This window comes from Asterias rubens, chromosome 3 (assembly GCF_902459465.1).
Source record: "Asterias rubens chromosome 3, eAstRub1.3, whole genome shotgun sequence".
In the NCBI taxonomy this organism is placed as follows: Eukaryota; Metazoa; Echinodermata; class Asteroidea; order Forcipulatida; family Asteriidae; genus Asterias; species Asterias rubens.
Genome location: NC_047064.1, coordinates 6101661 through 6126998, shown reverse-complemented (window position 1 = coordinate 6126998; position 25338 = coordinate 6101661). Strand labels below are relative to the sequence as shown.

Here is a 25338-nt window from a genome sequence, read left to right as displayed (position 1 = left end):
CTTAAGGGGACCAGATTGATTTAAATGGACTATAATTTTTGTCACAAGACCAAAATTGTTATGAGAAAATCAACACAGTTTAATATTTGAACTGTTTTACCTTGAACAAGCACTCAGAGAAAAATTGTATGGGTAAGTATTCTTCAATACTCAACAGAATTAAAAGATATTTATCAGACTGAAACTCAACATTTTGAGACTTGCCGGCGATTTCACCGAACTCTTTAAACTTGGGATAAATCTTGGGACTAGTGATGAGTTAAGTTCTGTATCCATAGACGTTTGGACGCATTGAACCCATCCTAACTCGAGATAGGATTAATCCTAGCATCTCAAAAGTCTTGACTCGGATATCATCAAAGCAAAGTTTGCTTGGCTCCTTTCATGTATTGATTGTCGATGCTGAACTTTTGAGTTGGGACCTAGAAAATGATGCTTAAGGATATCGAATCATAACAGTTCTATTGTTATTTTTTATTTGTTATATGCAGAGTGGAGTACAAGGTGCCATGGAGCAGGCCATGCCCGTTCCAGACTCTCATCAGGAGATAGAAAGTGTCTTAAAAACCCTCAAATTTAAAACACAGGTAACGTAGAACAAAGTCTAGTATCAGTTCAATCCTTGGCCTTGCCCTCTCAAAGGTCAAATTCCCAGTCTTGTCTCTGTATTTGAATCAAAGTTTTGTAAGTTATTTTACATACATGTGTACCACATGGACAACGCTTGGGTGGTTTTTCGTATTGCCAAGTAGTCACCTGTTCAATTCTTATATAGCGCCTTTTCACATCCCTAAAGGGGCGTATCAATGCGCACAGTATCTTTCATGCAAGGTGTACGGAGCTACGAGTTGAAGTATGAGACCTATTCTTGTGAAGCACCGTGGAATGGTTTTACAAGGTCCTGCGGTGCAACACTGTCTGCTATTATTTTGTCAACACTACCAATCCTGTATAATTCCATTAAAAAACTAATAAAGTGAAATAAAATATATGTTTATAGGGTGTTTGTAAGCATGAAGTTGTGAGCAAATGAGCTTAGTAATATAACACTTGCTGCCTGGTTTATGTTCATGTAATATTGTATTTTCTTTATTAAACAGGTTGGGGAGAAACAGTTGAGTGACATGCGACAAAAGCAGGAACTCTTCGTTGTAAAATATCAAGAGTTTCAAATGATACAGAGTGAGTTCACTAAAATTTGAATAATTATATATATTTTTGAAAATAACCTTATGTCCAGGTGTTGATTTCCCACATACCTCAGAGTGATCTCAACTGAGTATTTATCTGAATTGCTAAGCAAAGTGCGATGTCACAATACAAGTAGTAGGCGGTGACGGGCGAGCCTGCCCAGAACTAGCAAATTTCACCCAGCACTCTGAGCAAAATACACTGTGCTGCCCAGCACAGATTTCCCCCAGGTTGCACTTCAGCAATGATTGCCCCTCATCTTATTATTAATAATTTTGGCGAATTGCTCGCCCTTGGTGGATTAAATTGAATTAAGAGCCCACCACTAAAATTGGTCTAGCTATAACACTGCCATGTTTTCTAAAGTTATGCCTTTGACCCGTCATAGGTAAGCTTTCTGCCAGTCAGCAACAGTTTCAGGGGGTGCCAACAGATAACACCAGTAGTAGGAACGAAGAGGTCCGTTTAAACCAGAGAAAGGAAGAGATGAAAGTTGTTATCAACAGAGATGCCCAACATTTGATGGCTTTGAGAATGGTATGGTCCCCTCTGCCCAATCCCCTCTACCCGAAAAAAAACCCAAAACGCTGCACTTTTCACTTGTCCAGCTGTGCGATCATCGTCGCAGAAATGTTTGAAGAAAAATGTCACTTTCATATTTTGTGTAAACAAACTAGTTGAATACATTGAGTCTGTGTTGACTTTTTTAGTTGGCCTGTTGAAGAAAATCAGGGTTTTTTTCCCCCCACATTTTAAAGACACTCAGCTCTTTGGTGTATTACTGCAGTGCTGAGCACACTGTTTCATAATTAAAAAAAGAATATTCCCAATTTTGTTTTCCCTTCCCCCCCCTAATATAAGCTTGGCATGCCTTAAAAAGCTTGGCAACAATAATGTACAAACACAATAATGTCGGCTAAGCCTAGTTAATGGCTTAAAGGGGTGTCCCTATTCGACCAGCGTAAATGCGTGACGCGCGCTCACTTGACGTTACACGATCATTCTTACATCATGTAGTGTTTCAGCTCTTTTTTCAAGGGTCCTCTCACATGCCTGCTAAAAGCTTTAAGAAGTCTTAAACCCGGGGGTTACTAACAGATGGACATGACATTTTCAAATTTGGGTTCAGTTTTAGACTTTTTTGTCAGCATTGACTCTCGCCCCAGGGCCCAATTTCATAGAGCTGCTTAAGCCAAAAAAATTGCCTAACAATTGTCTGCTTAGCAGAATTGAGCAGAATACCAGTCATAAATTGTACAAGTTACATGGTACTTTTGCTGGTAACCTTATTCAGATAACCATAATTTTGTTTTGCTCAGCTACTTTTTCTGTTTAAGCAGCTCTATGAAATTAGGCCCTGTTCATGAAAAAAAACACAACTGCAGTGGGTTATGTTTGATATTCTTTCCTTATCATTACCGCAGCAAATGGCCGAGCATCATCGGGAAATCTACATGCTGTTGGCTAAAGTGCAGTCTCGGGTGTTGAAGGACGAGCTGAACAAGTGGAAGCGTCAACAGCAACTCGCTGGCATTGGAGGCCCACAAGAGGGCTCTTTGGATACTCTGCAGTCATGGTAAGTCCAAAAGATTCTCTGATTCGTGCACATGAACAAAAACAAAAAAACAAACAAACACAAATTTTGATCTTTACTACTACTACTACTACTAGTGGTGGGTGTCATGGCCGAGTGGTTTAGGGCGGTGGACTCAAGTTCTGTAATTTATATAAATATAGAAGAGTTTGCATGTAATAACAATCTCTAAATGAGTTGGGGTGGTTCTGAAAAGAACCGTTGGATTAACTCGACGTTTCGATCAGTATGCTCTGATCGTCCTCTGTAACTTACAGAATGTGAGTTTGAATCCTGTCCTGGCCAGTTTTGACACCTGTACCCTTGAGGAAGGAACTTTATCATAATTGCTTCTCTCTGTATCAATGGGTAGCAGCTAGAGCTGAAGAGTAACCTGCGACAGAGTGGCCTCTTGTCCAAAGGGAAATAGAAATAATTTTAGTTGTTTAATGCCAAAGAAACAGGATAAAAACACCATCCCGAGGAGCCATATTGGCTCGGGACAGACTTTAATAACTACTAATAATAATAATCCAAGATATAACAATATTATGCAAAGGTATCACAACAGTTTCCAACAAATAATGCAAAGAGTGCCCTGTAAAGTATGTTATTTTATGGGTTGTAAGCACGGAACTCCTCTGTAAGCAGTGGCATGAAATTGAGCCCCGGTTCTTGGGTCCTTGCATTCAGTTAAAATTCTTGATCAAAATGTGTGTGACTAGTCGCTTGCCCTGCACGAATGCCATTAGGTCAGAAAAATAATTTTTCAGGGGCTAAAATATTGTAAAACTAGGAGGGAGAAATAATAAACTTGATTGCTTCTCTCAATTCTAGGTGTGAATCCCTCGCTGAGATCATCTGGCAAAACAGGCAGCAGATCATGCACATTGAAATCCTCAAGACGCGCCTCCCCTTGGCGAATCCAGCCGAAGACCCAACCCAAAACCTTAACAGCAGCTTTACAGCACTATTATCGGCGCTCGTCCCATCCACATTCATTATCGAGAAACAACCACCGCAAGTGCTCAAGAAAGAAACAAAGTTTAAGACGTCGGTCAGGTGAATGCATCGCTGATTGCCGGTGTACTAATTTTCAAATTCTAGGCTTCTTCACTTTTGATGGGCCCTTGCCACACGGGGCAATTTACAGGCAACCAGTTCCAGGCAATCTGTAATGATTTCAAATTTTAGGCTCTTACTTAAAGGAACACGTTGCCTTGGATTGGTCGAGTTGGTCTTTGACAAGCGTTTGTGACCGTTTTTTTAAATAAAATGCATATGATTAGAAAGGTATTTTAAAAGTAGAATATAATGATCCACACAAGTATCACTCGAAATTGCGTGGTTTTCCTTTTACCTGGTCCACAAACACGGTCGGCCGTTTATGGGAGTCAAATTTTTGACTCCCATAAATGGCCGACCATGTTAGTTCGCAAAGTAAAAGGAAAACCACGCAATTTCGAGGCAAATGAGTGTGGATTGTTGTATTCTACTTTTTAAACGTCTTTCTGACCATATACATTTTATAACAAACGGTTACAAACGCTTTTCAAAGACCAACTCGACCCGATCCAAGGCAATGTGTTCCTTTAAATGATGGGGTCTTTCATTGATAGGCCCTTGTCACACGGGGCAATTAAACAGGGAAGCAGTTCCAGGCAATCTCCGAGAAGAAAGGTTTTCAAAATATTTTTCTTTGTGATCAGAGGACATTGTTTAACAAATTACTCATGTGCTACCAAAGTGGTTCTGTAGCATTCACTGCAGTTGGTCGTCTCGAAGTTGCCTGTAAAAGTTTCCAACGTGTGACAAGGGGGTTAGGCTAGGCTGTTGCAAAGAAAGGTTTATGGCGTATTTAAACTGCAAACTAATTTCATTAATGATAGATTTTCACAAGTTAAGTGTATAAATCATAACTGGGCTGCAAGTTACTTACATTCAATTTGTCTGTTCAAAGTGTGAAGATGCATTGTCCGCACAACTCTTTCGGTATTTCTTGTTCAAAGTTGCTTAAGAATTTTACACTTTTGTTTCTTTTTTTTTTTAAATGGTCCAGATTGCTGGTAGGGGGCAAGCTGAATGTTCACATGGAGCCACCACAAGTGAAGGCCACAATAATCAGGTAATTCCACAGGAATGTTAACATTGCAAGATATGGCTTTGTCTAACTAGCAATTACCTCTGCATTTGAATTATATAGTCGGCAAAGCATCCTAATGGAAAAATCACACCAACTTTGTAATGTGTAGAGAAGTCACTTAAGAAATTAAAGTTTTAGGCTCAAACCTGGGTCCATCGAAGTGAAAGGCATGGAGAGAAACGACTGAGCCAACTTGACTTAGTATATAACATGGAGGAAAAGTTACAGCTAAATATACAACTTTCCTGTGAATAAATGCTGAATTTAAAACAAACACTTTTTTGATGCTCTATTTTCCAGCGAAATGCAGGCCAAAGCTCTGCTGAGTAATGAAAATTTGAGTCCCGATGAAACAAGTGGAGAGTTTCTCAACAACTCTGGCATCATGGAGTACCATAGAGACACAGGAATTTTGAATGTATCATTTAGAAATATGGTGAGTATACTGGGCCCATTTAACTTCGCCTCCTGAAACTCAATCTTTGATCTTGTTCTCAAGTGATTTCTGCTGAGTTTGATTCAATGTGTTCACAGCTCAACCAATTTCTGTAGCGCAGACTGCCTGTGTTTTCTTCTTTCCTTTTATTTATGTATTCACCTTTTTGTCTTGCAGTCACTAAAGAAAATCAAGAGAGCAGATAGACGAGGCGCAGAGGTAAGATTTGAGGAGCAGACGGTTCTTGACCGACTTGGACTATGATTAGCCAAGGTGGCGAGACAATTCTGCTGGGATGTGTGCAAAAGCAAAGATTTAATAAAAACTAAGTTCTTATATAACACATTTCACAATAACCTCTCAATGCGCTTTACATTTGCATTTCTTAGGCATTTTTTAAGGGGGTGGAGGAAATAAATAAACTTACAGAAGGCTTGGAATTTTATCTTTGAGAGGGAGGGCATTTTTCATTTTGCAAGGGCACTTCTGTTGAAAAACCTATGAAGGGGTATTATTAGTTAATTTGGGGGGCTAATCGTCCTTACTCGCAGCTAAGAGCTGAATTGCGAAGGACGCGGCTACAACGTGTTCGAGAAGCAGGCATGCAAGGGCGCATTCAGCTGCCAGCCACATCAACCCATCCTTGACCACGGAGCACAGCCAAGATCGAAAGTGTTTGATTTTTTCCTGAGGGAGGAAAACCGGATAGTCTGGAAAACCCTCGTGGCACAGCAGAGAACCAACGCACAACTCAACTCACATATGGCCCCGAACGGGAATCAAACCGGGGTCACCTTGGTGAGAGGCGAGCGCTTTACGCACAAGCGAACCGTGCCACCCATAATCGAGGCCAAGACTAGCGCAACAGAGGCCAAATGGGCGCTTTTTATTATTTTTGCCGTGTTTGTAACTGGCTTCAACTCTATTTTGTTTTATTTTACAGTTTGTGACCGAGGAGAAGTTTACGGTACTTTACCAGTGTAAATTCACAGTGTCTAGTGGTGAGCTGGCTTTCAAAGTCATGGTAAGTCAATTTACTAATCAAGGTCCAATCTGCTTAAACATTAAAAATAGCTAAGCACAGAATAATAATGCTTACTGGAACAAGTAATGCAATTTTTCCTGTTTACAAGCATCTGTTTCAAATTCGGTCATAGAGGTTGAACTTATGAAGTCGGTAAGCAGAAAGAAAAATCTCTTGACAATTTCATCTGCTTAGCAAAAGTTAGCAAGTCTCCAGTCTCTAGCAGTGAAGTGATATTTTGGTTGTTAACCTATTTTTGGATGGCAAGATTTCTGCGCTTGGCCTGTTTGGCTGAAGGGGAGCCTTCCATCAGGTTTTTTTGGTTACACAGTCCAAATGAAAACTTGTAAGCGCAGCCACATTGCAACAGAAGGTTCTATCGTCTGGCCCAGATGGAACTATTATAGATTAAGGAGCTTTGGGATTCGTAATTTGATAATCAAAAATTTGAATTAAAAAAATCAATGTATTTCTTTTTTCAAAAGTAGGGTATAACCTTGTATTTTGTTCTTCACATTCACTTGTAAAACAATCTTTTTTGCATTATATATTCAATTCATTTCAATTCTATTTCAATATTTCATCGTAGTGTGCAAATAAAAAGCGACATAAACTTGCATTCAACATTCAAATTTTGTGTTCATTGCATACTATGCAGACATATCTTTATTTTATAGTGTTATGTATGTAATGCCATTTCCATTTTAGTGAAGTACAGACTTTGCCGCAATCATGTTGTTGTGGGCCTGAAATTTACTTCATCTCAATTCATTGAACAATAATGTGCTTTAAAGTTAGATGCTTCAGTGTTTAAAGGCACTGGACACGTTATTCTAGTACACTTGTAGTCTCACTTGGTGTATCCCAACATGCATAAAGTAACAAATCTGAGAAAATTTTGACTCAATTGGTCTTATTATGAGTTTCAAGAGAATAATAAAAGAAAACAAACCCACCCTTGTTGCATAACACTTTGTGTGCTTTTAGATGCATAATAAAAGGCTTCAGCTGAAGTCTTTTTTTTGTTTGAGTGAGAACTTGCCTCTTTCTCAAAGACTACGTTACTTCAGAGGGAGTCGTTATTCGCAATGTTTTATACTATCAACAGCTCTCCATTGCTCATTACCAAGTAAGTTTTTATGCTTATAATTATTTTGAGTAATCTCCAATAGTGTCCAGTGCCTTTAATGAAGATTATTTTATATTGTGTTTTTCATGATTTGGGATACTTAATTTGGGACAATATATATTTTTCTGCCTGAAAAATGAGTGTTTGTTGCTTAAGATTTTCTGCCGAATAATGCATGCTCATCATGCATAAAGTGCAACCTGGCTTTAAAGTTCAACCATGAACCAAAGATCCGGTCTGGAATTTCATCTTTGAGTGGGCATGGCCAGTTTCATTTTACAAAAGGCACTTCCATTTGAAAATCTTAAAAGTCTTTGGGAAGCATTTGAAGGGGCACCAAGGCCCAAGACCAGGGGTCAATTTCATAGAGCTGCTAAACACATAAATTTGCTTAGCATGAAACTTCTCACTGATAAAAACAGGTTTACCAACCAAACTTCCATGTGATTTTCAAGATAAGCAAACAAAAGCTGAATACCAGTAACAAGCACTATACAATAAATGGAAATTTGGCTGGTAATCCTGTTTTGATCTGGGAAGAAATTTCATGCTTAGCAAATTTTTGTGCTGAGCAGCTCTATGAGATTGGGCCCTGGGCAATGAACCTTGGTCTCTGTGTAACTCCAGGCCTGAAAGATTGTTTCCATTTAATACATGAAACACCCAATGCCTTCTCTCTTATAACTTTAATCAATATTACCCTGGCTTTTCATTACCATTAAAAATGGCTGAAAGTACATTTACTCGCTTGCTCATTTTGTTTTCCATTTGGAAACTTTCTCCCTGTTTAATCGATGCGTGCATGAAACCCTAACAGGTATCAATAATAGTTCATATCAGTATTTAACACTTGCTTCCAACAACAATCTTTTTTATCATTAGTGCTTTGCTCTTGGGAAGCCTAAATCTGAAACCAGTAACATTATCAAGAAAAATCTTTACCATCTCTCCTTAAGGTCAAGTTGCAAAGAAGTGAAGCATTATTCTTTTGTGAGCGCTTGATGCATAAATCATTGGTCTAAAAAAAAATAACCATGGTCATGCATATCTCCGCAGGAAAGCTTTCATTTCAATCTTTTTTGCATCCTCTTAAAAAAATAAAAAAATAAAATGCCAATAATGTAAAGAAGACGGCAACTGCTTATTTCTTTTCTTTCTCCCCGCTTGTTTGTTTTCTGTCTGGTTTATTTGTTTTTTTTGCATTCTAGACCCTTTCGCTACCTGTAGTTGTGGTGTCGCATGGCAACCAAGAATGCAATGCATTAGCTACTATTCTGTGGGATAATGGTTTTGGTGACTGCGCATCAGTAAGTTTATTCCCCCCTTTGCCCGATGGCCGCTTTTTTTGTGACGACGGACGGGCTAGGCATGGCTGGTCAGGGAACTGTCAAGCCTTTGTGGGCTTTATAACGCTTCTCACTCTGCTAGACATTAGCTGCTTGTCGATCCATCTCCATATCAAATCCTTCCCATCCTTCCAATAGCATTTTGCATTTGCTTCTGAAAACATATTTCAATCTGCATGTTCAGTTTTCATACAGATTTCTAACGCCCAGTTTGCAGTGTATGCAAGATTATTTTTTCATAAATAGTAAAACCAAATTTAAAAAGTGGAGAAAGCAAAAAGCAGAGGTGTCTTTCAGATGGTTGTTGTTGTTTGTCGTCACGGAGCGGTCGTCATTTGTAGCCTAGTCAGCATGTTAACAGGTTCCCCCCATGTCTTCACAGACTCTGTCACTACCCGTCGTGGTGATCGTCCACGGTAACCAGGAGTCCAACGCATTGGCCACAGTGTTGTGGGACAATGCTTTTGCAGAGCCAGTAAGTTATCTGTGTTACACGTTGTTCTGATACGTTCATTGGAGAGGGGAAGTTCATTACGAAAGGTCCGTCTTATAGAAGCGCCGATCCTATATAAGTGTTGAACAATTTGGAAGATTTAATAGATGTTAAATTTGCATCAGGGATAAAGAATGTTAATTTTGGTTTTTACCCGTATACACTGATGTTTGTTAGCACTGTATACTCAGTACTTTCCTGAGCTCTGTAAAAAAAAAATCACAGGCATATTACTCGAGTGGGATTTTGAACCCAAGACCTTTGCAGTTCTAGAAAAGTGTCTTACCAACTAGATCACCGAGATTGCTCGGTAGCTGGAGGCAGTTTTAATCCTATATTACACATTGTTCTGTTACGTTCATTGGAGAGGGAAGTTTACTACAAAAGGCCGTCTTATAGAAATATCCTATAAAAGTGTTGAACAATTTGGAAGATCTAAAATTACCAAAAATTTTTAATTGATAATGCCATAGTGATCAGAAATAATTTTTTAATGCTGCATTTCTAGGCAGCATTGGCAAATAGAGTCACTGATCCTATACAAATTTTGAACGAGTTGGCTGTTTTAAAATGAGTGTCACTAATGGTGCATTTTTAGGCAGCATCTTGCAAGTACATGTAGAGGGGCAGCAGCCAATTTCACGAAATGCTAGGATTGATCCTAACTCGAGTTAGGACGAGTAACCCGTCCTAACTTAGGATGGGTTCAAAAAAAGGGCTTCTCGCCTTGGGGCCAGTGGTCAAGTATACAATTCAAGCCCTTTGGGCCTCCAATTATTTTGATCCGAGCTAATGCTGATGTGTATGTTTGTATCCAACAGGACAGAGTTCCCTTTGTCATCCCAGACAAAGTCCCATGGCCGCTGATGGCCAACGCCCTCAACTCAAAGTTTATGGCAGCGAACGGGAGGAGCCTGTCCAATGACAACTTACAGTACCTTGCCATGAAGGCCTTCAGCAGTAAGTCGCATATTGTAGTGTTACCCTTTGACCTTCAGAACCCATCTTGATCATGATAATCTTGGTTCAATTTTCTAAAAACTTGCTAAGCACAAAAAAAATTGTTTTAATAGCAAATGAAGGTTACTAGCCAGAGCATTATACAGTTGCCATTGCTCCCTGGTTTTCATATTAATTTTCAGGCCAAAATTTTAAAAGGTAGACATTATGGTAATTTCAATCCATATCTCTTTTTTCATTGACAGACCAGAGTGTGCAGACAGATGACTTCTCCAACATGTACATCACCTGGAGTAACTTCAATAGGGTAGGGTAACCAAGCTTTTTATTCAATGTTCGATATGACAGAGAGTGGTCCCCCCCCCCCCTAAAAAAAATGTTTCCATACCAGGGAACGTTATTATCTGGTAATTTTTGCTAAGCAAAATATTAAGCCTGAACAAGTTTTGTGCACATTGAATGATAATATTGAGCAGCAAACAATGATTTCCGAGTAGCAACAGAGACACTTTCAGAGACAATTTTTTTTTACAAAGAGAGAAATAACTTGACACTAGAAGTGTTTATTGATTGATTTGTTTCAGGATCCTTTGCCTGGCTGTGCATTTACCTTTTGGCGATGGTTTCATGGAGTACTGGAGTTGACGAGAAAACACTTGGGAATCCCATGGAAAGAAGGGTAAGGTTTTAACTCTATGATCCTCTCTTTAAACCAAGGTTTGGGCTAAGGCTTTGCCTGGGACCCCGCCAGCTATTTTGAAAAATGTATTTTCCTTATTCGGTGTCACTCTGGGCCAAATGTCATAAGAACCCAAATTTACTAAGCGATTTTGCTTACTGGAAAAGGGTTACCAGCTAAAGTATCATGTTATGTGAACAGTTTGTGACTGGTTCCCTGCTTATTTTTGCTAAGCAGAATTTGTTAGGCAATATTTTCTGCTGAAGCAGTTCTATGAAATTGGTACCAGGTGAACAAAGCCAAGCATAAGCCATAGTTTTCAAAAGGGGCCTATTACACTAGCACCTACAAAGCCATCCCCTCATGTGGAGGGGCCAATTTCATAGAGCTGCTTAAGCGTGGAAATAGCTTGCTTATTTTACACATGTTAGTGGCCAAAATTTAATGGAGTCTTGGCCAGTAATCTGATTTTACTATGCATGGATTTTTTTGCTTAAGGGAAATGATGTGCGTAAGCAGCTCTATGAAATTGGGCTGAGATTACAAGGGTGTGATAAGCGCTATAAAAAAAAAAATGATTATTAATATTATCTTGCAGGTCCATCTTGGGGTTCATACGTAAGGAGCAGGCTCAGGAGCTTCTCTTGACCAAGCAGACCGGAACCTTCTTGTTACGCTTTAGTGACTCCAAGATAGGAGCCATTAGCATCACTTGGGTTAATGAGGATCCCAACACAGGTCAGTGTCGTTTTTATACTGCCATGCCTTGTGTGTTAACCACTGATTGCTAGACATTCTGAACATTTTTCTGTCCTCACCCGCTGGATTAATTTTCAGATAGTAAAGACAACAAAAGTTCCTCATAAAAGAATGCTTAAGGTTTTTTGTTCTCTTTTGAGAAATTTATGTGGTGTGTGGTTATAGTACATCTAAAACGGCTATACCCTCGGCCTAGTATTTGGAACTAATCTTTAGCAGCATCCAGCAATAGAGTCCAGCATTCTCCTGAAGAAGTTCAGCGCATACTGATCAAAATGATGAGTTATCAACCACTTGCTCTTTTCAGAACCAACACTGCTCAAAAGAGATTGTCTACATGGTGTTACTGCAAACCTCGCCTAGCTATACTTCCACCATGCAAAGTTTCAAAGTTCTTTCTTATTATTATGTTGTTGTTGGCTGCCCACTGTTAAGGGGCAGACACAAAGGCATTGATAACGAGAACGAAAACGAGATTGTTAACAATGCACGCCCTTGATTGGTAGAATAAAGCCCGGTTTATACTTCCTGCGAATGCGATGCGAAAAAATGACGTGAATTTGACATCACAACCCTCCTTTCACACCGATATTCGCATGTGAGTTGAGCAAAGTTGAACTGCTGCGAATTATTCGTTGCGAATTTGTGACGTCAACATTCGTATCGCATTCACATTCGCAGGAAGTATGAACCGGGCTTCAGCGTGCGAGTGTTCTGCCTGGAGCAATTCAACCAAGAGAATGCGTCCTCTTTGCATCATTATCGTTTTTGTTATCGCTATAGTGTGACTGGCCCTTGAGTCTGAATATTAAATTTGTCTTTCCCTTTTTGGATTGTAGGTGAAAGGCAAGTGCTGAATCTATTGCCGTTTGCCTCTGAGGACTTCCACATTCGTTCCCTCGCTGACCGCATCCACGACTTGCCACATTTAACGCACCTGTTTCCTGATATTCCAAAGGATACTGCTTTTGGCAATCTGTATACCCCTGAAGATAGTAAGTCAAATTTATCACCTTGAATATTACGCCTCTGGTGTTTGGTTGTTATGTCTGTCCGATAGGATATGATGTAGCCTATTTCTGTTATATTTATTATCAGCGAATTAAAACTGAAACAGGTGGCCCAAAGGTCAAAATCGATTCAATGTACAAAGTTAAACGATACAAAAATCGCATTAAATTGTAACTTAAATAAAATTACAAACAATCAACAAACCCAAGAGCCAAGTGGCCACAGCAAATAACAGCAAGTTGAAAAAGAATTCAACTTGTGCTTAAAAGAAATACAATGAAGGATTGAGCGAGATGGTCATGATTCCATAAAGCCATAGCTGGCCTGCTTGATCCTTCGGACCCAGATCACTTATCAAAAAGATAGGGGGGTGGGCCCCGGTGTTCCTGGTTTGATTGGCAGCATTTTGCGCCACGGTACTTGTAAACCATCAAATGTCCCATATACCTTGCATGAAAACACTGTATGTTTAAAGGGCCTTTGGCGTCGATTGACAAATATATGCGCGACACAAGAAGCAACTGTTTGCTTTCACAGAGTACTGACCAAACTTCTTGACCCTGTTTGTGTATTTTCAGAGGAGTTACCACAGCCTGGTGGTGGTTATGTCAGTTCAGTGCTTGTCAGTAGGATCCCTCAACTCAAGTAAGTTTTTTAAACACAACAACCTTCTCGTTTATATCAACCTTTTCAAAGATAACAGTATGGATGAATTTGAATTGAATCAAAAAATTTTGTGCTTTATTGAATATTGTACTGTCAAAAATTTGTCTGTTTTTTCACAACAACTATTTTGTAGTTCCGTCTTTTTGTAACATTGCTGGTGCTTTTATTATATTGTTACTAATTCTTTTTATAGTAAACTGTACATTTCGGCTTTTGGTCGCTGTATCACAGTATTTTAATAAACCATGATTAATATTAATATTGAGGAATTTGATTGATGTTGACAGACCTCCGCACGCATCATACGATGCCCCAGGTACCCCAATGAGTGGGTCTGTGGAGCCAGCCTCACCCCAGCAACAACTTCACAACCCGCAGGACTTTGACGAATTTAATACGTAAGTTAACAATTTCAGATAATTCTATATTTTGTCTTGTTTTGCTCATCTAACTAGCCATTGTGGATATCTTTCATTTTCCAGCACAAATGGGCACAAATATGTGAACCATATTCACAAATAAAAGGAACTTTTCCATTTGAATTGGGTTAATTAATTTTCTTTTTAAAGGATTTGGGTATTTTTTGTAACTCAAAACACAATGTCTACAGATGTCAATAAACTTACACTGTTTGAAGATAATGGTAGTAGAAAGTTTACCTTAAAATATTAATTGCTGAGGTGCGGCAGTTTTTGAGAAATGAGTAAAACAATGTCACAAAAAATAAGTTTTACATATTTTTCGGGACTTGTTTGACTCGTTTCTCAAAAACTACAGCGTCTCAGAAACTAGTACTTCAAGGGAAGCTTTCTACCATTATTATTTTCAAACTGTGTGAGTTTGATGTAAATCTGTGGACGTTGTGTTTTGTGTCATGCTAAAAAGTACCCAGACCCTCCAGCGGTGCCTTTGTTACCTTACATAGGGAAAGGTTCTTACCACCCGAATTACTCTTAGAGGGCTATTCCCGAAAATACTTTTAGGGGGGTCATTTCTAATAATAATCGCTCTCTCTGTAAGGTTGGATTTAAGTCTGGGTTGAGTGCAAATTTATTAGAGCACTGATGACCGGTTAGTCTGTTCCATTATTAAGTGTGATAGAAACATATTGCTAAAAAAAAAAAATGTTGCTGATGAATAGCCTTCCATCAATTTGGAAACCAGTTGTGCCTTCCCAAAAAAACAGAAAGGATTCTAAGTCCAATAGATTTTAATAAAGTCTGATGAATTCAAATTTAAGTGGTACCTTGTGATCAAGCTAGTCATTGTACCAGACATGCCTGTCTGGTCATTGCCTTGGTGCCTTTGAAATGCTCCCGTAGTAGTTCACAACTTCCTGATGGTGTCCTTTATCAAGGAGAAAATGCATTGGTGCCCTTCAAATTTAAAGCATACAGGCCTGATTTGCTGTCGGTAAGTCCGAAATTTGTCTGAATGAAACCGTTACTTAGCCAAGCAAAAGCCACTGGAGGCTCTCATAAAATAGTCTGTGATTTTGGTTTCTCTTTTAATGTATACACACTGTCCTTAGTTTGGGTTGGTCATTTTTGTTTGTTTAGGTCTTCAGTTATTTTCCTGAATATGACTTCATTTCAGAAGGAAATTGATTTGGGGTACAACAAGGAAAAATAATCTTGTATTTTCAGGCTAATATTCCACAATGATATGTTTATCCTTACCAATCCTGTATAATGATATGTGATGATCTCATTTGTCCACTAAGAGATTAGGCATTTTTGTCAAGTAAACTTTAGAGGGTTAAAGGCACTGAACACCTCTGTTAATTGTCAAAGACCAGTATTCTAAATTAGTGTATCCCAACATACGCATATAATAACAAGTCTGTGAACATTTTGATTCAATTGGTCATCAAAGTTGAAGGAGAAAAACACCCTTGTTGCACAAATATGTGTGCTTTCAGATGCATAAAAGGCTTCAGCTGAAGTCATTTATTCTTTGAGTAAGAAATTACTTTTCTCAAATACTGTGTTACTTCAGAGGGAGCCATTTCTCACTATGATGTATATTATCAACGGCTCTCCATTGCTTGTAACCAATGGAGTTTGTATGCTAACAATTGTTTCAAGCAATATCCAATATCATCCATTGCCTTTAAGTGGTCTTGGAGTTTGAGTTGACTTTCAGCCGGTTTTCATTATAAATTAGGTTCTGGGTAGAACCCCGGATAATAGAGAAGTTGTTCCTGTGTTTCTGTTTCAGGGGAAGCCATTCCAAGCTTTCCCTAAGCCATAAAAAAAAGAAACACTGTTTATTTGTCTTCACTATAAATGCATTTTATCATACATCAAGAATGTTCCCACCCACCTTAAAAAAAAGAAAATCAAGAGCAAAACAAAACAAGCGCTGGGAGATATAGTGGCAAGACCTACCTGCAGTGTAGCATGCTAGCCTGGGGGTAGGTAGGTAGAACCACTGTGGGGATTGGAGAATGAGCTGAACACCTGTATAATCTATTGAATGGCAAACATCCCATGCAGTCAGGCGACAAATTTTGCTGAACTTTAAAAAAAAAAAAAAAAAAAAAAAAAAAAAAAGAGAATACATTCTTTAATCGGTATGATAAGATGAATCAACATGAAGAGAAACGAAATCAAAAATTTCATAAAAAAAAAAAAAAAAAACAAGCAGAAATATTTATCATCATTTTCCCAATTTTTCCTTTGGATTTTTAAACAAATTCGTATGAATAGTAAAAGAATGCTTTTTGGCTCTCTGTTTTTTTGCTGCAGGGCAATGGAGGGTTCTTTGCCTGGAAGCTAGCTGGGATGTTTGCTGTTCATGTGAGATAGATTTGTTGTAAAAAAAAGTAAAAGATGAAAAAGTCTACGTCCCCCCCCCAATCAACTTTGCCTCTCCCCCGTGTTTTGAGCTTACTGTCGCTAGTTGGATCTCATAGCTGACCCCCCCTCCCCTGTGCTACCGTCAGAAGGGGGACATTGGAAGGAATCATGAGACTTGTGTGACATCAAGGAGCAAGTTCGAGTGCACACTTTTTAGTCAATTACTGACCAGTGACGTACATGTGCAGTGATGCACTTGAACGGCTTGTTTGGAAGCCTAGTCAACCATCAGTACCACGGCATTCAACACTCCCTTGCCTTCCGCGTTTTGGCCATCGAATCACTGGTTCCCCTCTGTGCTTTACACATGTTAGCATGGAACAGGCTATTGGGACCAGTGAAAAAACCATGCTCATGAGGCTGGTCTCAAATGGTCGATCGCAGTAGTCAACCAATGGTCGACCAGCCAGGGTTGGAGTCAAAATAGTAAACTTTCAGTTGACCATGGTGGACACTCACGCTTGCTCAAAGCTGTGAGACTCATTGAGTATTCCTTTGGGTTGATGAAAACTCGAACGACACCCTGAGTGTGTACACGCTGTACACATCGGGGGAATTGAGGGCGATTTCTTCTGATGGTTCTCATCAAAACTTCCTCATGTAAATGATTGGTTGGTTAGTTGGCGTTCTAGACCTTATTCATTGACGTCATCCAGCCGAATGGAAACGCACACTATTTGTATGCGTGGCGCACAGGATTAACCAATGAACAGCCTCTTTTTGATCTCTACGCGAGGGTGCTCTACTCAAACGTCCTCATGTGCATAAGGTCTATTGTAATCTCACTTTTTCAGTGGAATTCAAGATTGTGATTCTTAATTGTCTCTGAGAACCTTCTCAAATCATCAAAAGAGCAGAGCTTGATACTTCACGGAGGCAACAAAGGCGATTGCCTCCATGGCCCCTGGTCATTGCCTTGCTGCCCTTGAAATGCTCCTTGAAATTTTTAAGCATCTGCTCTGACCATTTCCCAACAAAACCCTGTCGGTAATCATTGAAAAAAAAAACACCCTAATATTTATGTTGTCGGTGCTCCTGTAGGAAAATATTTTTTCTTAACACACTTTTTATATTTGACCCTAAGTTTGTTTTTTTCTTGTTCAAAGTTAATCATGTAAATAAATGCTTTAAAAACACTTTTATATATTTAATGTGAATGTTGCTTGTGTGCTGCAGTAAAACAAGTAAGTAAAAAAATAAGGATAAAGACCAAATAAGGTGGCACTTAGGGCTTTTAAATCTTGTTGGATGTTCCCTTCAAAGAGATAAATAGCGGAGCAAAGCTCTAATGTTTCAATGTAATTTTTAAAGGAGATTTTTTTTTCTGTTTACTACTGACACGCCTGAGATATGTAATGTTTTCAGTTGTAAATCCCCCGGGCCCGAGTTTATAGAGCTGCTTAGGCACAAAATATTACTTAAGAATTCTGCTTAGCAGGTATGAGCCGGATACCAGTCACATATACAAGTGATATGGTAGTTTGGCTGGTAACCATATTCAAGTAAGCATAATTTTGTTATGCATAGCTTCTTTTGTGCTTTTTAAAGCAGCTGTATGAGATTGGCCTTGGGCTTAGGGATGAAATGAAGGTAAAAGGCCACAAAGATCTACAAATGTGTTTGCTGGGCCGTAGTAGCTATATAATACCAGTTGTTGGTGTTTTATATATTTTATAGATAATCTGATTATTATTATTATTTTTTTCTTTGAAGAAACAATTTTTGAGATGACTTGTTGTTTTTCAGTTTCTAAAACAAATCCTGAAATGAATCCGTACAACTCTGATCGAAATAGGTGTGCACAAATTTGACAGAATGAAGCCTATGTTGTTTTTGTGGTGATGTTTATAAACTTAACTGAATACTTTTCATGACTTGCCTCGCAAGCCAATCAGTGACGATGTTGTCTCAAAAATGAGAGTACTTAATGGGTTAGAAGAAAGGACTCTAGACTATTGGTAGTTGTGCCATCTTTTACACTGTATACGGATTTTTATATTTTTGAAACGTTTATCTAATTTATTGTCTGCTAGTCCGATTAAGTTAGTAGTAAAGATCCAGTATCAAGTTAAGACAGCCCTCTTGCCGATGCTTCTAAGACGAAACACATTAAAGCCATTGGACCCTTTCGGTACAGAAAAAAAAAAAAATTCACAGATTTACAAATAACTTACAGGGTTTACAGAAGGTAGTGGTGAAATACTTCTCTTGAAATATTATTCCATGAAATGCTTTACTTTTTGAGAAAACAGTAAAACAATATCAATTCTCGTCAACGAGAATTACGGATTTATTTTAAACACATGTCATGACACGGCGAAATGCGCGGATACAAGGGTGGGTTTTCCCGTTATTTTCTCCCGACTCCGATGACGGATTAAGCCCAAATTTTCACAGGTTTGTTATTTGATATAGAAGTTGTGATACACGAAGTGTGGGCCTTGGACAATACTGTTTACCGAAAGGGTCCAATGGCTTTAAGCGAGGGGGGGATTTATAGTTGGAATTTGTTTGGGTTTCTTCGTTAATTGTTTTGCTGCTGTGCATTCAATCGTTTCTGATGAGGAAATCAAATCTGAGAAATATTTTTTCAACCACTCGTCAATATTTGACGGTTATCTACGCAGGCAACACATCCTGGTTACCAGGCAAAATCGCCAAATGGTTGACTTTAGTGCCTTGCTCAAACTTGACCATAGTTGATTCATGCCTGAAATTGCATAGGAGTCGTCAAGTACATATCCTCCAGGGTTCTCCCTGCGTTTCGGGATAGTAGGGTTTACTTATGAATGATTTGCCACTTGGTTTCTTAGCCATTTGTCAAGGCCGCCTTGGTTAGAACAGCTTCGTGGAGCCTTGATCCCAAGTGGGATCAGGAAGGGGAGACTGACCCGCTGACCCCCGTCGAAACTGATTGCTACCAGTCAAGATTGATAAACGAAAACATAAGAAACCATGATCGTGTTATGAAATGCCCACTCGATATGTGTGCGATAGGCGTGGAATGAGAATGCATGCTGGTCTAGCTAGACCAGCATGCACCTCATTCAACAGTTAGCGCTTGCGCAATGGGTATTTGCGAAAGGTTCTTTAACCACTACATAGCGCCCTCTATTGAAATAAATGCATCAATGAAACGCAACAGAAAAGCCAAGGCTGATCAGAGTTAAACATTTTGGAACGTCTGTTTGATAACTGTTTTGTATCTTTGGATAATTCTTTATTATATAAGGAAAAGTGATATCCCCTTCAATGGTGCTTAGAGAGTGTGACATTAAATTGCAAAAACAGACTCATGTCCGATATTATCTCATAGTTTTGCGTAGTAGTAGTGTATATGTAAGACACTTTGTACTACTGATAGCCATCTTCTATAAATATATATTTAATATCCAACAAAACCAGAATTCTTTTTTATTTGAAATGTTAAAACATTTACAAGTATTATAAGGAAATAATAGGTAATCAATTGTACATGTTTTTTAGTTATTAAGTGTTAATCTGTACAATGTCTGTTTTCTGGTTGCTTAATAAAATTGCTTTTTTTGGAAGCCTTATGTAGTTTTATTTGATGATAACGCTGGCAAGTTTACCCGATGGTCGATGTTATTTGCTTTTGCACTTTGTCTTGTATTGACCATTGACCATGTACATCCTAAGGGTTCTGGTTGAACCTGTAAGTTTGAAATGAAAAAAGAAAAGAAAAACGGAACAAAAAAGTGTCTCGAGTGAGTTATTGGTGTGCTCGGTTTGCCCTTAACTTTTTAAGTGACTGGCCAGCAGGTGCAGTTAGCTTGTCATTGTCATTTTCCGTCACCTTTTTACTGGTCCTGGCCGAGCGGTTAAGAGCACCGAACTCGAGCTCTGGTGTTTTTGTTCAACAGAGCGTGGGTTCTAATTTCGGTCGTGACACTTGTGTCCTTGAGCAAGACACTTAACTATTATTGCTTCTCTCCACCCAGGGGTAAATGGGTTCATGTACCTGTGAGGGCAGAGATGGTTCTTGTGATTGATTTAGCCTAGTGTGCAACATATTTTGGCAGAACAGGCTGTATACTCCCCAACTAATGTTGGAAGCGCTTAGAGACACCCTTTGAGCAAGACCAGTTACGTTTGTCATTTCACTACCCCTACGGCTTTTTCACTTGTCCATATTTCAAACAAGGAAACAGGATTGCTTTTGAACAATAAAACTAGTCGGCAGGACCACTTGGAGTGAATTTGAACTGGTCCTCGGGTGTTTTAACTGCCATTTGGCCAGCGGACCACAGTTAAGGGAGAATGCTGGGTTTGTCATGCACGAACATAAAAGGCAGTGGACACTATTGGTAATTGTCAAAGACTAGCCTTCACAGTTGGTGTATCTCAACATATGCATGAAAAAACAAACCTGTGAAAATTTGAGCTCAATCAGTCATCGAACATGAAAGAAAAAACACCCTTGTCACACGAAGTTGTGTGTGTTTAGATGGTTAATTTCGAGACCTCAAGTTCTAAATCTGATGTCTCGAAATCAAATTCGTGGAAAATTACTTCTTTCGCGAAAACTACGTTACTTCAGAGGGAGCCGTTTCTCACAATGTTTTATACTATCAACAGCTCCCCATTACTTGTTACCAAGTAAGGTTTTATGCTAATAATTATTTTGAGTAATTACCAATAGTGTCCACTACCTTTAAGGAGCCATTGATGTATTTATTTTTATCCTTTATTTACCCAGGGTGGCCTAATCAGACAAAAATAACAGGTTTCCATTTGGACCCTGCAGTACATTTTTAAGAATAAACAAATTAATATATTATTAAAAAGTAAATGTACATAAATAATCAAGCTAACGATATAAAAGTTATAAGCTAAATATGTAAAAATGCAAACGGAAAATTAAAAGCAATACAAACAAAATTGATGTCATAAGGCAGCCCTCAGAGGAGAGGGCTGAGTGTTTTTAGGAGGATCTGCAATGGAGGGTAGGTTTCCAACCGGACATGCTGGTCTAGTCTGGTATACATTCTTGAGTGGACAATTTTGGGACAGGTTGGGGGAGGGATGGGGGTGTGTTAGACCAGGGCCCTATTTCATGGCTTTGCTTACCTTTAGCAAAGAATCAGCCCTTACGGAAGCAGGGAATTCCGAGCTTTTGGCAAGCGCATTTCCACGGGTAAGCGAGGAATTTTTGGCTTGTGTGTGTACTCCACGTTACAAGGCATTCTTCGCTTACACAGCTAGTGCAAAAATTCGGCGGTAAGCTGAGCCATGAAATTGGGCCCAGGTCATGGTGTAGTTTAACTTTTCCCAAATCACCTCTGAGCTTATATAAACGGGCCCTGGACCAACCCTCGAGGCGAAGAAGTCCTACCCTCGAGGCGAAGAAGTCCTACCCTCGAGGCGAAGAAGTCCTACCCTCGAGGCGAAGAAATCCTGCCATGCTCATCGATAATAACCATTAAGTATTTTCCTTCTCTTGCTTTACCTTCTAGCAGATTTGACGATTATGACCAAGAAGATTCCATGGTGACCCCTGACCTTGACGAGCTGCTGAAGGGTCTTCAGTTTGAGCCCGGTGAGAACAATCTTCTGAAGTACGAAATGACTTCCTAGTTTAACCAAAGGAATGCTGACGGCGGCGGCTGGCTTCCAGATGCAGACGGCAGATATCCAGGCCTGTATGCTTCATTTTTGGAAGGGCAAGGACATCCAGGCACTTTCTCTTCTTTGGTCAAGGTCACCCCATGAGGAAATTTAGAGTATACTTTGAAAATTACCAAGGCAATGACCACTGGACATGGAGGCAATCGCCTTCTTTGCTTCCGTGAAGTATCAAGCCTGGATATCAACGAGAGCATTACCGGTAAATATGTGCTAAGCGTAAGAATGGTGGACCATCAAAATTGTAATAACCTGAATCTGGTTAGGCAGAAACAGTTATGTACAGACTGCTACTTGTACTAGTCAAACTATACTAATATAAAGGTCTGGCTGTGTATGTAAACTGTATACTTGTACATGGGGCCCAATTTCATACAGCTGCTTAAGCACACAAAGTAGCTGTTTAAGCACACAAACCAGCTAAGCATAACAAAAGTATGCTTACCAGTCAAACTACTATGTAACGTACAATTTTTGACTGGTATCCTGCTTAAGCAGTATTTACTGCTGTAGCTGAAATTGGGCCCCAGACCGAGCATTGGTGGAGTTAATGTATTAAATATCCCTTGCGTGTTTGTATTGTTCATCACTGCGAAGAGTAATTATAACTAATGGAGACTTTTTTCCAGTTTGCTAAAATGTCAATGTTGAGGTTAAAACTAATTTCCTTGGAATATGTGATAAGGTAAAAAGTTTAAATAAATATTTTTCTTGAGTGAAAAATGACACTAATAGGCTTGTGGAGTGGGTTGTGCTATTGGGAAGCTGTCTTGTCGTCGTCTGATTAAAAATTGCTAAGAAACTTGACTTTCTTTTGTGAAAATCTCTAAAAGGATAGTTGTATTTTTGTATGATACTCTGATTTAAATTAGAAGAATTCTACTTAGAAGTGGGTGGGAACTGAATCAAAATGCTAATAATGAACCCGCATTGTTTGTCAGGCAGTGAAATTCGTTTCTGAAGTGGCACAGCAATTTTCCTCTGGTTCGTCTATGAGGAAAATGTAAAATTTGTATTGGAACTTTGCTAAAGGGCACAACAGCAAAAGCCACAGGGCACCACGGCGATTGCCATTGGTGCTGTGGGTTAATTCGAGGCTTGGTTTCTGCTTGAAATGATAATATATTCTTTGTGATAAAAATGTGATGCGATCAAGCTTTAAATTGAGTCGTTTGTCAGAAAAAAAAATATCAGTATGGAGAAACGAGCCAGAACAGTCAAGCATGGGTCAAAGGCGAGCTTCTCAGTTGCTCAGAAGTTGTAAAAAATAAAAATTCATCACACCCTGCAGTATGTATTTAACTTCATTCCGATTTTGAGAACTGTGCACGTGCTCAGCACTACGTAAACAATAGACCTTTCCGCAAATACCCATTGCGCAACCGCAAACGCAAACTGTTGAATGAGGTGCATGCTGGTCTAGCTGGGAATCAAACTTAAGCGCTAGCTAGACCAGCATGCACCTCATTCAATGCCCAGCGTTGAGGTCTATAGAAATATACCCAGTACAGTATGTCTGCTGCCGACTAGCGTTCAAAAATATCCCATTGTGTAAAACATAAATAGCATCTATTTGATCATAAAGTGCACAGCAATCTTATTTTTTGAATACTATTTTTTTATAACAGTGATTTCAGCGAGTCGCAAAATTGTATAGATCTATGTATTATCAGGGAATTTTTTTTTTTTTTTTTTTTTTTTTTGGGGGGGGGAGGATGGGTAAATCTTGGAGGGGCTTTGAAGAAAGTATTTTACTTTGTTTAAAAATTGCTTCTTTTTAGCATAATATGTTTTTTTTCCTGTTAACTGCTCTTGACATTGTTTGAAGAAGGTTTTGTGATAGATTTTAAGCGATTTTTGAGCGATTCTTTAATTTTTTTTATTAAAAGTTTGTTCCCCCTAGTTGAAGGATTATTGTTTTTCATATTTCTCTTTTGCCAAAGGCACGTTTTCATTATAAGGGGCTCACACTTTCATATAAATAACATTTATGAACAACAATGAATTATGAAAAACATTTCAATTTAACTATAAATATCGACAAAACTATTTTGACAAAGCTTAACTGCTGTTAGTGTTTATTATCACTGTGTGAATAAATATATTTTCTAAATCGTAGCATCTAGAACAAATAAACCCAGAACAAAGTTTTGACATTTACAATCTTTGCAATTGTAGATAGAGTTGTTTAAGCCTTCCACTAGAAGTGCTTAAAAAATGTATGTGCTTTAAGATGTGTGTATAACTAAGATTGAAAACTCATGGCTCTGCTTACCGCCAAATTATGCGGTTCTGATCACCATTTTCTGCTTAACTGTGCAACCACAGAACAGAATTTCTGTTAAGCGAAGAATGCCTACTAACCTTGAGGAAGCACATGCAAAAGGAAAAGATCCCTGCTAACCCGTGAAATATGCTTGACGTATGTGCATAATTCCCTGCTTCCGTAAGCACCAATTCTTTGTTTACGGTAAGCAGATCCATAAAACTGAGACCAGTTCTTTATCATCTAGCCTGTGTAAACCCAACAGAAGTACCTGCTGGATTGCTCGCTCAAAGTGTTTTTGTTTTCATGTCATGTAAATACCAACAGTTTCTGAGTTGTTTTGTGTCGAATAGAGGAGGTTCATCTATAGTGAGGGTTTAAAATCCAAGCCTGCTCTGAAGAGGTTTAGTAATTGACAAACTTAAACAAAATATTTAAAATGGATTTTTCGCTTGAGTTGTGCAAAGGTTTCTTTGAACCAGTGATGGTGTAGATTGTAAAAATTGTAGCTCTGTGTAGCTGCAGGTTTGGGCTCAGTTCGGAATGCTTCTTAAAGCATAACATTCTGCTAAGCAGAACAAAGCACAGAGTTACATGTATCAGAGCACTAGTCACAACAATGTTATAATTAGATGTGGCAGTGTGGATGGTTGCCAGCTTCAGCTAAGCAAGATCATTTTTTGCTGACCAACATTTGAGTGCTGACCAGGGCCCATTTTCATAAAGGTTCGTTCAAAGCAAAACTTTCTTAGGAACTGTCATGGTATTTTGGCTGGTTTCGGCTTAGCAAGAATGTTTCTGTGCTGAGTTAATTTGTGTGCTTAGCAGCTTTATGGAGTTGTGCCTGCTTGTAGTGGTCCTTTGCTGTCATGGTAGTTTTCAAGTCATGCCTGGAACATAAAGTAACCTGCATCAAGTGTTAAAAAACAATAAACAAATTTCAGTACAACATATGGACTTAATAAGCTTCATTGAGTGGGTCTAAAAAGCTTAAGTTTTGTTGAATGTAAAAAGAAAAGTTTCCTTGACATTTTTTGTGCACTGCGCTTTGATAAAAAAAGTATTTTGAATGATGTCAAAATATTTGTCTTTGTAAAGGATTGATTTCTTTGTACATATTCAAGTAATGTATGGTCTTTATTATAAAAAAAATAG

The 25338-nt window shown here is 38.8% G+C and overlaps 1 protein-coding gene across 3 annotated transcripts in view; it reads left to right on the top strand.

Moving 5' to 3' along the window:
- Nucleotides 1-23605, top strand: part of LOC117288577 (signal transducer and activator of transcription 5A-like) — a 29381-nt gene extending 5776 nt beyond the window's left edge. Inside the window, exons 5-22 of one of the 3 annotated variants that reach the window (XM_033769485.1) lie at nt 492-587; nt 1101-1182; nt 1580-1728; nt 2616-2767; nt 3602-3826; nt 4824-4889; nt 5208-5343; nt 5521-5562; nt 6287-6367; nt 9225-9317; nt 10157-10295; nt 10541-10602; nt 10880-10974; nt 11573-11712; nt 12573-12728; nt 13323-13389; nt 13698-13808; nt 21752-23605. In XM_033769485.1, coding sequence (XP_033625376.1) covers nt 492-587; nt 1101-1182; nt 1580-1728; nt 2616-2767; nt 3602-3826; nt 4824-4889; nt 5208-5343; nt 5521-5562; nt 6287-6367; nt 9225-9317; nt 10157-10295; nt 10541-10602; nt 10880-10974; nt 11573-11712; nt 12573-12728; nt 13323-13389; nt 13698-13808; nt 21752-21869 — 2010 coding nt within the window. In that variant the 3' untranslated portion in view covers nt 21870-23605. Of the gene's footprint in view, nt 1-491; nt 588-1100; nt 1183-1579; nt 1729-2615; nt 2768-3601; nt 3827-4823; nt 4890-5207; nt 5344-5520; nt 5563-6286; nt 6368-9224; nt 9318-10156; nt 10296-10540; nt 10603-10879; nt 10975-11572; nt 11713-12572; nt 12729-13322; nt 13390-13697; nt 13809-16160; nt 17203-21748 lie in introns of those variants that run through there. The other 2 variants (XM_033769484.1, XM_033769486.1) reach the window with 2 other exon arrangements.
- Nucleotides 23606-25338: the final 1733 nt, after the last annotated feature.